Source organism: Dendrobates tinctorius, unplaced genomic scaffold, assembly GCF_039654945.1.
Source record: "Dendrobates tinctorius isolate UK_male_01 unplaced genomic scaffold, ASM3965494v1 ptg000015l, whole genome shotgun sequence".
In the NCBI taxonomy this organism is placed as follows: Eukaryota; Metazoa; Chordata; class Amphibia; order Anura; family Dendrobatidae; genus Dendrobates; species Dendrobates tinctorius.
Genome location: NW_027361683.1, coordinates 24,228,018 through 24,241,793, shown reverse-complemented (window position 1 = coordinate 24,241,793; position 13,776 = coordinate 24,228,018). Strand labels below are relative to the sequence as shown.

The 13,776-nt window shown below is 48.0% G+C and overlaps 1 protein-coding gene across 1 annotated transcript in view; it reads left to right on the top strand.

Annotated features, from left to right (window-relative positions):
* LOC141075776 (protein argonaute-1) overlaps nucleotides 1–13,776 on the top strand; it is a 142,191-nt gene that overhangs the window by 116,654 nt on the left and 11,761 nt on the right. The window contains exons 14-17 of the mRNA XM_073562925.1: nucleotides 77–167; nucleotides 258–452; nucleotides 535–669; nucleotides 961–1,062. Coding sequence (XP_073419026.1) covers nucleotides 77–167; nucleotides 258–452; nucleotides 535–669; nucleotides 961–1,062 — 523 coding nt within the window. The remainder of the gene's footprint in view (nucleotides 1–76; nucleotides 168–257; nucleotides 453–534; nucleotides 670–960; nucleotides 1,063–13,776) is intronic.

Here is a 13,776-nt window from a genome sequence, read left to right as displayed (position 1 = left end):
GGCTGTAGGCTGCAATATTGCTCTTCTGTCTTTTCTGAATAAGCATAGTTAAGTTGCTTGTTATGCTTTGTGACAGCTCCGCGGTCTTCCAGCAGCCAGTCATTTTCCTTGGAGCTGACGTTACACACCCACCAGCTGGTGATGGGAAGAAGCCCTCGATCACGGCGGTCAGAAACTACACAATATATATTGATCTGATGCATAATTTGATAGAGGCAAAGAAGGAACTAATATTCCCTTTTTTTGTTACCCTACAGGTTGTTGGTAGTATGGATGCTCATCCAAGCAGATATTGTGCCACAGTAAGGGTGCAGCGTCCTCGGCAGGAGATCATTGAGGACCTTTCATACATGGTGAGGGAACTTCTCATCCAGTTTTACAAGTCTACACGTTTTAAACCCACTAGGATAATCTTTTATCGAGATGGGGTGCCAGAAGGGCAGCTCCCTCAGGTAAATACATAGCTCTAAATGGTTTGAACAATTTCCCCGTATTTCTTGTGTGGTCTGTGTAACTTTATTTCTGCCCTTTAAGATTCTACATTATGAGCTGCTAGCTATCAGGGACGCATGCATCAAATTGGAAAAAGACTACCAGCCTGGCATCACTTACATTGTTGTCCAAAAGCGGCATCACACTCGCCTGTTTTGTGCTGACCGCAGTGAGCGGGTATGTGATTTCACAAAATATTTAATGTATAGAGAGTATATTACTGTACACTAACGATACCATTTTTATCATTTGTTGCAAGCTCTTGGATGTGTAATAATTTTCCATAAGCAATGCTTAAAGGATGGCTATTTTACCAATGAAATAATCTTTTTTAAATTCCTTTGTATCAATATAAAATGGTAAACATATATGAAATATATAGAATATTTTAAATTGCTGCATATGTGTTGCTTTTTTGAGACTTGTTTTATATCTTTTTTTTTTTTTTTTCTCCTCCTTTGTATGCAGATTGGAAAAAGTGGTAACATTCCAGCAGGGACTACCGTTGACACTAACATCACACATCCCTTCGAGTTTGATTTTTATCTCTGCAGTCATGCGGGTATCCAGGTAATATGCTCAAAAATCTGTGGAGATGGGATGTCTGCAAAAAAACCTGATCTTGGGAAATGTAACTTAAGTATAATGACGTATACATAAATGATACAAGTTTGGTACCTTCCTATCCATAACAACCCAAACTATAAAAGATAAAAAAATAAAGCCAGATTTGCGGTATGATTATGGTATTTAGATTAAAAAATATGGCAACGCATATGTAAATGCATGCTTTCCAGGTCACCACCTGACAGCACCCTGCACCCTGGAGGACGTCCTTCTCATCTGTAGTGGGACAGGAAACCACGAGAGTTTAAAAGGATCCTCCCCCTACCATCCCTCAGTGTTTTTCCTGTCCCACTGCGGATAGGAATGACGAGAGTATCCGACAGTTCCTTGCAGATGGTCAGGATCGGGGAGCACAGCCTTTTCCCTTCCTACCGGGAGATATCTGCAGCTGACACCCGACAGAGGGTCCCTCAGCTACTTCGGTGTAGCGCTGCTTCCGGATGCCGGGTCGCTTCCTCCTGACGGGGGCTCTCGACCCTGGACGCCACCACTGCAGCCACCTCTGGGGAGTCTTCCAAGCCCACAAGCGGTCCACCGGCAGCTACAGGGCTTTCCCCACCTGTTCCGGAGAGTTCAAGGAGAGGCGGACCGGAGGTAACATGCGCGCATCACGGACCGGGGGAAGCTGCCCCACCGGAGGAGGACGCGCAGCCCGGGGCGCGCGTTGCAGGCCGTGGAGCACGTCACCGGCGGGAGCACGTCACTTCCGGTCGCGTCATCGGCCGGGACGCGTCACTTCCGGTCGCGTCATCGGCTGGGACACGTCACGTCCGGTCACGGCGCCACTAAGGCCTCTGACAGCGACCGGTCAGTACCACACACAGCAGCGGTATAGGTCCACCAGTGAAGTGGGCAGGCGTCCGGAGGAGCAGGTCGGCAGCAGCACAGTGGTGTACGCAGGCTCTACTCCATAGGGGCCAGGCGCAGAGAGCCAGGAGGCCCGTCATAGCTTATGGATGTGTATTTCCACAGTGGAAGCTGAAGGACACGTGGCAAAAGACCCTCTGTGACGCCTGTGCAAGGCGTGTAGTGGGGGAGGAACAGGCTACCTTCATGTCTAACATGAGAGCGATAATCAGGGAGGAAGTACAGGCCTCAGTATCCGGTCTAACCACTCCCCAGACCCCACAGCCGAATCCCCAGTTATCCAGGAAAAGACAGAGGAAGTCGGATATGTCATCCGAAGACATTATATCCGAGTCTGACGCAGAGGAAGAAGAGATTAGAGAGCACCCAGAAAGGGGAAGGAAATACCTGTTTTTGTTGGGGGGAGACGGCAGACTATGCAGATTGAGGAACCCCCTCCTTCCCTTTCGATACAGGACGAGATGTTCGGAGGGTTACGCTACCAAACTTCGATGGTCTTCCCAGTAAATGCCCACATACGGGCGATGATACTGGAGGAATGGGAGGAGGCGGAGAAAAGGTTAACTATTCCTAGATACTTCAGATTGCGTCTGCCGTTTGACCCTGAGGAGGTCAAAGTCTGGGAGTAAGTCCCTAAGATAGACATCCCCGTAGCAGAAGTATCAAGAAAGACGGCAATTCCGTTCGAGGATTCCTCAAGTTTGAAGGAACCCCTAGATCGGAAAGCAGATGGACTCTTAAAGAAGGCTTGGGAAAGCTCAGCTGCGGTCATAAAAACGAATATAGCCGTAACATCGGTAGCACGCTCCATGCATCTATGGATAGATGACCTGGAGGAAAACCTGTCAGATAGAACCCCGAGGGAAACCATCCTAAAGTCCCTTCCTTTACTTAAGTTAGGGGTTTTTGGCTGAAGCCTCAGCAGAATCAGTTAGATTCACGGCCAGAAGCCAGGCCTTATCCAACACAGCCAGAAGAGCTATCTGGCTTAAGAGTTGGACGGGCGACATGCAGTCAAAAAATAAACTGTGCTCAATTCCCTTCTCGGGAGGCAGGGTCTTCGGGCCCGTACTCGACGACATCTTAGAGAAGGCGTCAGACAAAAAAAAGGGGTTCCCGGAAGAGAAACGTACAAGATACCAGCCCTTTTGTAGACCCCGTTACAACCAGAGAGCGGACTACAGGGGGAAGGGGAAATCAGATCGATGGAGCTACCCCAAAGGAGGCGAGGGTAGAAATGGAGATAACAATATCTTTTCCGGACCAGGGTCCAGCTCCCGGAAGAAGTGACGCCACCAGAGTAGGGGGGCGATTCCTCAAATTCTCGGGAGAATGGCAGAAAGTCACCTCCAGCCCCTGGGTATTACTGGTCATCTCGAAGGGGTACAAAATAGAGTTCAACTCCCTGCCCCCGAACAGATTTTTAGTAACCAGTTCTCGCCTCAGTTCAGCTTCCCCCATGTGATTGGACATTCAAGATATCTTAGACATAGAAGCGGTGACTCCGGTTCCCGCTCAGGAGGAAGGCAGAGGACACTACTCGAGCCTCTTCGTGATAAAAAAAACCTTCGGGGGAAACCCGAACTATAATACACCTGAAACCCCTAAACAAACGGGTAACTTACAGGCGCTTCAAAATGGAGTCGATAAAATTTACGATTCCTCTTCTAGGGAAGGGCGTGGTAATGTGCACGTTGGATCTAAAAAACGCGTATTACCATGTACCTATCCACCCGGATCACCAAAGGTACCTCAGGTTCGCGGTCGAAAGAGACGGCACAATATACCACTATCAATTTCGCAGCCTAGCATCAGCACCGAGGGTCTTCACAAAAATGATAGAGGTAGTGGCCCACCTAAGGGCCCGAAACATCACGGTGGTCCCGTATTTAGACGACTTCCTGATTATAGCCGATTCAGTAACCCAGCTCAGGGTCGACTGTCAATCCTCAATCTCCACGCTGCAGAATTTAGGATGGGTCATAAATTGGTCAAAGTCAGATCTTATACCCAAACTCAGAATAAAATTCTTGGGGGTCATGTTAGACTCAGAAAGGAGCGTGTCTTATCTACCAGCCGAAAAGCAGACCTCGATACCGGAGAAAATTCGTCAGTTCTCAAAGAGTTGGGTATAGGTCAGAGACGCAATGAGAGTCCTGGGGCTGATGACTTAGTGCATTTCCTGTGTCAGATGGAGTCAGTTCCATTCGCGCGACCTGCAACACACGGTCCTAGCGTCCTGGGACAGAAAACAGTCCTCACTGGACAGCAAGATACGGTTAACCCGTTGGGCCAGAAGATCGCTACTGTGGTGGACCGTGCTGAGAAACCTAAAGACGGATGTCTCTTGGGTTCAGATGCCAGAGGTGGTAGTGACAACGGATGCAAGTCTATTCGGCTGGGGCGGACACGTCGCAGGAAAGTACTACCAGGGGCGATGGAGTCCGGAGGACAGCAGAAGATCCTCCAACGTCAGAGAATTACATGCGGCCTGGAAAGTGCTGCTTGTTGCCGGGTCTCACGTGAACAACAAACACGTCAAAATTCTGTCGGACAACACCACAACAGTGGCCTTTCTCCGTCACCAAGGGGGACCAAGACATCCAACACTCCAGGCCTTAACAGATCAGATTTTCAGATGGGCAGAGAAAGAGGTCCTCTCAATCACAGCCGTGCATCTGGAGGGCTCCTGGAACCAGATCGCGGACTTCCTCAGCAGGAGAAGGATAACTGCAACAGACTGGGAGCTCAACGACGAGGTGTTCAGCAGCCTGTGCGACCGTTGGGGACAACCAATGGTAGACCCGTTCGTGGACAAAGGGAACGCAAAACTCCGACCTTTTATTCCCTGAACCCCCTGGGAAATCCGGCAGCAATAGATGCCCTATCACAATTCCTGGAGCTGGGGCCTGTTGTACGCCTTCCCGTCTCTAGCGCTCTTTCCACGAGTCCTCAGGAAAATCTGCGAGGACAGAGCCAGCGTCATATTGGTAGTTCCCTACTGGCCAAGAAGAAGTTGGTTTCCCCTGCTCAGAAAGCTGGCGGACGAGGAACCCGTTCTCCTACCAAGAAGGAAAGATCTCCTCCATCAAGGTCCGGTCCTACATCAAAAACCAGAAGCCTTCCAGCTGTCAGCCTGGATCCTGAGCGGCAGATTCTAAAAGCAAGGGGTGTATCGGACGAAGTCATCTCTACACTACAAGCAAGTAGGAAACCCGTGACCGCGGCAATATATTATAAAATCTGGTAAAAATTCTGCAGCTTCTGTGGAGAGGAGACAGTCGGAACTGACCAGCCTGACATCCCGAAAATACTCGACTTCTTGCAGGAGGGGTTCAGGAAAGGCCTTAGACCCAGTACTCTGAGAGTGCAGATAGCAGCCTTGAGTGTGTTCTACGACTCAGCTCTGTCGGCACACCCGTGGGTAGCCCGGTTCTCAAGAGTGGTACAGAGACTTAAACCTTTAATTAGAAAGAGCATACCACCTTGGGACCTCAAACTAGTCCTCAATATGCTATACAAGCAGCCATATCAGATAGGGGCAGAAATGAGCTTGGGTAATCTCTTTCAAAACAGCTTTTTTTAGTGGCAGTCACCTCAGCCAAGAGGTTGGGAGAACTGCAGGCGTTATCGACCCGGGATCCCTACTTACAGGTGTTTAGTGACCGCTTAGTCTTAAGACTCGACCCGGCCTTCCTTCCCAAAGTTGTCTCAAACTCCAACAAGAATCAGGAGTTAGTACTCCCTTCTTTTTTCCAGTCTCCCAAGAATAGCAGAGAAAAAGCCTACCATAACTTGGATGTAAGGGAAACTGTACTCGGGTATCTGGACGCAACCAGACCCTGGAGACAAGATAGCAACCTCTTCGTCCAATACAGAGGTCCTAACAAGGGGAAGAAGGCGTCAAAATCGACAATAGCAAGGTGGATTAGATGCACTATTAGTATAGCCTACAGAGCAGAGGGTCAGATTCCCCCAGGGAACCTTAGAGCCCACTCAACCAGAGCCATGGCGGCATCATGGGCAAAAAGGGGGGGGGCTTCGGCAGAACAGATCTGCAGGGCTGCGTCCTGGACCAGTCTTAGTACTTTCTCCAAGCACTATAAACTAGACATAGCATCCACACAGCTTGCATTTGGGAGAAAAGTACTCCACGCAGTAGTCCCGCCCTAGAACCAATATACTTTGGTACTTCTCCAGGGTGCTGTCAGGTGGTGACCTAGAAAACGGTAATTAGACCTACCGGTAATTGTGTTTCCAGGAATCCATCCTGACAGCACTGTTAGATCCTTCCTGATAATACTTTCCATACAACTGTGATGTAACATGTGTATGAAGAATGTTGTTTAAATAAAGTCTATATTTGCATTCATCCCGAGGTGTTACTTTGTGAAATCACTGAGGGATGGTAGGGGGGAGGATCCTTTTAAGCTCTCGTGGTTTCCTGTCCCACTACGGATGAGAAGGACGTCCTCCAGGGTACAGGGTGCTGTCAGGATGGATTCCTGGAAACACAATTACCGGTAGGTCTAATTACCGGTTTTTGATTATTTTTGTTGATCATGCTATTAAAAAAAAAAAAACCCAAAAAAAAACAAAACACATTTTGCTGTTTTTTGTCACTTTGTCTCAGTGAAGATGGAATAAAAAGTAATCAAAAAGGCACACATACCTAAAAATGGTACAAAGAAATACTACAATCCGTCTTGCATAAAAAATAACTTCATATAGCTGCATAAACAAAAAATAAAAGGTTCTATCTCCTAAAATATGGCTACTTAATCCTATAATTAAAACATAACTTTTAATCTTATGATAACTCGTACAAAAAAAGTGATAAACTGCAAGTGCGCAAAAGTTACCAGCGCTAAATAAGAAGTGTACCAGGCTCTTATTTTACAGGCTCTAACAACACTAGTTGGACCTGGCATGTGGGTTACCTGCCAGCTGAGGAACCCTTAGGGTATGTGCACACGCTGCAGATTTTGCTGCGGATTTGGCCTCTGCGGATCCGCAGCAGTTCTGCAGACAGTGTACAGTACCATGTAAGTCTATGGGATTTACCATCTGCAGTGCACATGCTGTGGTTTTTTCACTGCGGAAAAGCTGCGGGTTTTGAATTCGCAGAAAGAATTGATATGTCAATTCTTTCTGCAGATTCTGCTGCGGTTTGCCAACTATTCCATTGTCCAGGTGTCAAACCACAGGGGAAAACCGCTGGCCAATCCGCAGATAAACCGCAGGTCATTTTACCTGCGGATCCGCACTGAAAAATCCGCTGGTGAATCCGCAGCGTGTGCACATAGCCTTAGTTTTCCCATATACTATTTTGCTCCACTAATGAATCCCCCCATAAGGGGGAAGAAACGCTTAGGGAGACCATAAGCAATCTGTTTGGGTACATCTTAGTAGAGATTACTTAAGGACAGGAGCAATGCATGGACACGACAAGGGATATTAAAAATTTTGCCCCCTCTGCCTACATGGTCCTCTTCCATACTCTTGTATACCTGCAACCTGCATTGAAACTCTACAACAGTGGTGAGATCAAACCATTTCTTATTGAGCACTGGTATCTTTTTTTGCACTGTTTTTTTTTTTTTTCCTCCTTTTTGTATGATATATTCATTTTTACTTTTACTTTTAGATTAAAAGTTATGTTTTAATCGTAACATCTCTTGTTGCTAGTCTGTTTTATATTAATTGAGAATATTTACAAGTGGGTGATACAGACCATATTATTGCTGACTCTACTGTAAAATCATGTTTTATGTTTTAGCATTATTTTGTACAAATCTTATAAATCTTAAGTAAAACTATATGAATTTTTGATAACTTTATTCTGTCGAACAGTACAAATACACCAAGGTTACTTACCGGTAGCCGGTTTTTCCGGAGCCCATGACAGCACACGAGAGAGGGGATCCGCCCAGCCAGGACAGGAACCCTACTGAAGATAAAAGGGCGGTACCTCTCCTTCGCTTCAGTTGGTTTACAAAGCATGAGAGGCCCCCGGGTTAGTACACATGGTAAAATTATCACCACATTATATCTAACTAAAAAAACAACACCCATACTATAGTGCACACCAAAGGAGTGATAAGGGGGGAATATACAGGTGCCGTCATGAGCTCCGGAAAAACCGGCTACCGTTAAGTAACCTTGGTGTTTTCCCGTCTCCCATGACTGCACACATGAGATACTTTTGTAGAATAAGACACCATTAGGGAGGGACCACTGCTTGCAGCACCCTTCTACCAAAGGTTAGGTCAGTAGAGGAAGACAGATCAAGTCGGTAGTGCTTAAAAAAGGTGGAAGGTGAGGACCAAGTAGGGGCTTTACAAATTTGTTCAATCGATACCTCAGCCTTCTCTGCCCAGGAGGTAGCCACGGCTCTGGTGGAGTGAGCCTTGATGCCTTCTGGAACCGGAGCGCCACTTGCAGAGTAGGATAACATAATGGCCTCCCTGATCCATCTGGCAATGGTACTCTTAGCTACCCCGTGCCCTTTTCTACTACCCTGAAAGGCTACCAAAAGGGACTGATCTTTCCTCCACTGACTAATTATTGATATATACTGTAATATGGCCCTCCTTACATCTAATGTATGGAACTTTTGCTCCCCAGGGTTTCTAGGATTATTACAGAAAGATGGCAAGGAGGTTTCTTGAATCCTATGAAACTTTTGGACTACCTTGGGGAGGTAGGCTGGGTCTGGTCTTAGAACCACTCGGTCATCCAAGATCTGCGTATATGGAGGGCCTATAGATAGAGCTTGCAGGTCGCTCACTCTACGGGCCGATGTTAAGTGTGAGTAATTTTGGCGACAGCTCTAATAATGGTTCAAAGGGATCCTTGGTTAAAGCCTATAAGACTAGATTGAGGTCCTAGGGTGGCATCTTTGGGATAATAACTGGCCTAGACCTGCCACAAGATTTTATGAACCGGGACGGGGACACCCACCTATTGGCTGCTAGGTTGCACTTATATAGGGCCCCCAGAGCTGAGACTTGGACTTTGAGAGTGTTAGTGGCTAACCCAAGTTGCAGCCCCGACTGTAGGAATTCTAGAATAGGTCCCACTGGAGCTACATCCCCTAAAGGTTCCCCCAGGAAGTCTAGGAACTTTTTCCATGTTCTACCGTAGATTTGGGATGTTATAGGTTTCCTACTTTTCAACAGGGTGGAGACTAACCCTGGAGAGAATCCCTGGCGACTCAGTAGCGCCCTCTCAAATTCCAGGCTGCTAGATGGAAGCCCTTCACCTGAGAGTGGACCACTGGTCCCTGGGAAAGCAGGTCTGGAACCTCCGGTAATATCCATGGATCTGTCACTGACATGAGTCTCAGAAGGGAGCGCCAAGGCCTCCTCGGCCAAAATGGAGCTATAAGAATTATTCTCGCTCGATCCTCCCTGATTTTCCAGACCACTACTGGGATCATTGTTATCGGGGTGAATGCATTGGCCAGGATAAACGTCCAGGGTATTTGTAGGGCATCTACTGCGAAGGGGTTTTCTCTTGGATTTAGTGAGCAGAACTTCCTGACCTTTCTGTTGCGTGCAGTGGCGAACAGGTCTATTTCTGGTTTGCCCCAGGCTTGAACTATTTGTTGGAAGACTTGGGGGTTTAGGGACCATTCCCCCTGTCTTAGGTGCCTGCGACTCAGGAAGTCTGCCTGTGTATTCTCTACCCCCTTTATATGCAGTGCTGTGATGGATAACAGATGTTGTTCTGCTAATTGGAAAAGTATATCTGATATTTCCATGAGGCCCCGAGATCTCGTTCCCCCCTGGTGGTTGATGTAGGCTACCACTGCCTAATTGTCCGTCATGACTCGTGTGTGGTGGCCCCGAAGCAAGGGGAGAAAATGTTTCACGGCTTTTTCTACTGCGCATAGTTTTTACGTTTGAACCGTGATCCCTTTCTAGCGAGGACCAGGTTCCCTGTATTGAGTGGGATCTTGGGTGTGCTCCCCATCCCGTGGCACACGCATCGGTTGTGGTGATGTCGTCGACTGGTTTTTGCCACGGAACACCGCCTGTTAGATGCTTTTCTACAGTCCACCAGAGCAGGGAATCTCTTACAGCCACTGAGAGACATAGTTCACCCTCTAAATGCCCTTTCAATTGTTTCTGTGGTGACAGAACTTTCCACTGTAGTTGTCTTAAGTGGTACTGTGCCCACGCTACCGTGGGTATGCATGATGAAGAGCCTAAAAGGGACATTGCGTTTCTCAGTGTCATAGCTGGCCTTTGTATTGCTGTGTGAGCTAGGCCCCTTATCTTGGTTACCTTGTTCTCTGGCAGGAGGCAGCGTTGTCACTCGGAGTCCAGTATTAACCCTAGAAAGGATTGCACCCTTACTGGTGTTAATCTTGACTTGGGGATGTTTACTATCCATCCTAGTCCTACTAAGGTTGATATCACTTCCTTCACTTGGTGTGTGCAGTGGGTCTCCGACCTCCCTACGACAAGAAAGTCATCCAGGTATGGGACGATCACTATGTCCCGGGAACGAAGAAAAGACATTACTTCGGCCATCACTTTGGTGAAAACTCTTGGGACTGTGGACAAGCCGAACGGAAGGGCTGTGTATTGGTAGTGTTTTACCTGACCTTGGACATAGACCGCTACTCTCAAGTATTTTTGATACTCCCGATGAATCGGGATGTGATAGTAGGCATCTTTTAAGTCTATCACTGCCATGAGGCAGTGCTGGAACAGGATCTTTGTGGCCATGTTGATTGACTCCATTTTGAAGGAGCAATTGTCTACCCACTGATTGAGTCTCCTCAGGTTGACTGTGGTTCTCCAAGAGCCGTCTGTTTTTTATATTAAAAAGAGGGGGGGGGGGGGAGTAAAACCCCCTTCCTTCTTCTTGCACTGGGACTTCTTGTAGGACCTCTTTTTGCACTAGTCCCAGGACTTCTGTCTCCAGGGCCAGCTGCTGCTCTTGGGCTCTCCTTCGGGGTGTTATTATAAAGTTATGCCTGGGCGGACGGGTGAATTTTATTTTTAAGCCGTCCGTTATTATGTTTAGGACCCATGTACTGGGGGAGATATTTGCCCAGGCGGAAAGGAAGAGAGAAAGCCTTCCCCCTACCTCCGACCTGATGTCGTTGGGGAGATTTTTTGGAGGAAGTAGAGGGCCCTTTAAACATGTAGCCCGATCCTCTCCTTTCTTTAAAGTCCCAATTTTTCTTATCTCCCATGGGACGCCCCCTGTTAAATCTTCTCCTCCGAAAGGGCTGCTTTTTGGGTTCTCCCGGAAATCTGGGAAAGCCTTTCTTCCTATCCCCCGCATGTTCCAAAATTTCCTCCAGTTTTTTTCCGAAGAGGAATTGGCCATCACATGGAATGGAACATAATCTATGTTTCGATGGCAAATCTCCTGGACACCCTTTAAGCCACAGGGCTCGTCTTGCCGCATTTGACAGACTTGCTGCTCTGGCTGTCAATCTCGCGGAATCTGCAGAGGTATCCGCTAGGAAAGCTGCTGCTCCATGTACCAGTGTCAGATTAGACAGTATTTCATCCCTAGGAACTCTATCCTTGATCTGGTTCTCTATTTGTTGTAGCCAGACCATGAGGGCACTGGAGGTACAAGTACCAGCTATCGCTGGTTTTAATCCACCTGCTGAAGCTTCCCAGATATGCTTCAGGGAAACCATCTGCTTTTTTTTATCAAGCGGGTCTTTCAGCACGCCAGAGTCCTCTAATGGTAAGGATACCTTTTTTGAGGATTTGGCTACAGCTCCGTCAATTTTTGGGACTTTTTTTCCCAGGTCTCTGAATCCTTTTGCTCAAAAGGGTACCTCCTTTTTGATGTAGAAGGCAAGCCCCCTGACCTCTCAGGTTTTTTCCATTCCCTCTCAATTAAGGCCTTTATCTTATCGTTTACAGGGAAGGTGTGTTTTTTCCTTTCCTTCAGTCCTCCAAACATCACATCCTCCAATGATTTAGGAGTCTTTTCCTCCTTAAGGCCCATAGTACCCCTGATAGCTTTGATCAGCTTTTCCACGTCCTCTGTTGGGAAACACGGATGGCCCCCTATATCACTGTCCGAGGAGGATTCTGAGGACTGAGAAGAGGAAGGGGAGGTGGAGGAAGATCTGGATCTTTCCCGACCTTTCTGCACTAGCGAGGCCTCCGAATCAGAATCCCTTCTACGGCTTTTTTTTTATCCTTTTTAAGGGCTGCCTTTAGGGAGCCTTTTACCTCCTGTTGTATTAACGCCTTAAGTCTAGTCACCAAATCAGGGGTTTCATCCTGTATGGTTTTGTTTATACAGTCAGCGCAGAGGTCTTTCTGCCACTGATCTGCCAGCGGGTGTTTGCATAGGGCGCACTCTCTATTCTTTGTTTTGCCACTAGATTTCCTCGACCCCTAGTGATCAGACAGAAAAAATGGAACCCTGTTACCATAAGGGTGACATTCACGTAGATCACTCACCACCGCTGTCACTCGGGGGTACCGATCTCGGAGGATCCTCAGATGCACTCGTGACGTTTCTTCTGGGCGTCTGAGTCATGCCGGTCTCGTTTACGACTGCCGCTCCCATTTGAGCGGCTGCTCCTGGTATGCTGGCGGCTCAGACTGGCATCTGGCGAGAGCTCTTGCTGATGCTGCTGACGTTGCTGCTCATCCTGCCCCACTTCCATTGTGAAGCTTTGGGCATGAGTGCATCTTCTGTGGTCATCCCCCTTATAAGGGGGATCCACTGCACTCTCCGCCTCCTTCGGTTACCCCCACAGCCCCTCCCCCCACCGCCACGCCGCCGGGATCTTCCTTTACCGGACGGCATTTTCCTGATGGGCGCCGCCATCTTGGATTTCGGCGCTGCCTCCCTGCGTCACGCAGGCATGCCCCTTCCCAGCATGCCCTGCGCGCAATGTCAGAGGGGCGCGACCCGGAAGCAGCCGCTCCTGCATTCATGGCAGAGGGGGAGGGCGGCACGGCAGAGCCCCCGGACACCGGGCCGTGCTGCTCCTACGCCCGCTCGGACGCTGAGCCCCCAGGGGACCCGCGGACGGCGCTTCCCCCTCCCGACGCACAGCGCCCAGGACCCCGCCTGTTCTTCCACGCTGGCACGGGAGAGGGGCAGGTACGTGCTCCATCTTCAGCACACGGGTCCCTGTCAGGACAGGAAACCCAACTGAAGCCAGGGAGAGGTACCGCCCTTTTATCTTCAGTAGGGTTCCTGTTCTGGCTGGGCGGATCCCCGCTCATGTGTCCCGTCATGGGAGACGGGAAAAACATGTCACACATACCACACAAGTTCAAAAAAAAAAAAAACATAATTTTTCTTAGAGTATAACTTCCAAATTGTGGTCCATGTCAAATATTACTTGTTTTGTGTGGTGTGATTGTTTTTTTACATAGCTCTGTCACCAGGCCAAAAGTGGCTACTTTATTTCTCTCGAATTGCCAATGCTCTCCTGGGTATTTCTTTTTTTTTATTATTGTCTTTCTACATGCACCCAAGATTCTAAAATTTATGGTCCGAGGAAGGGTTGCTCACAGGTTAAATATGCATACCGTTGTAAAGACCTAAAACCCAAATATTCTATGAGCAGTGCCTTTTTAGTAAAGACCAAAGAGATTAGCATATTGGGCACTTAATATAAAGACCTGTGTCTCTGGTGTTGCATCATGGATTTAACGCCTTAATGATCACAAATACTTCTTTTTACTGGCCTGATATATAGAAAACCAAAGAGAAGACAATGTTTGCATATACCCTAATGAAATTAAATTGGGTACACTTTGTCGCGGTGGGACAGCTTTATGC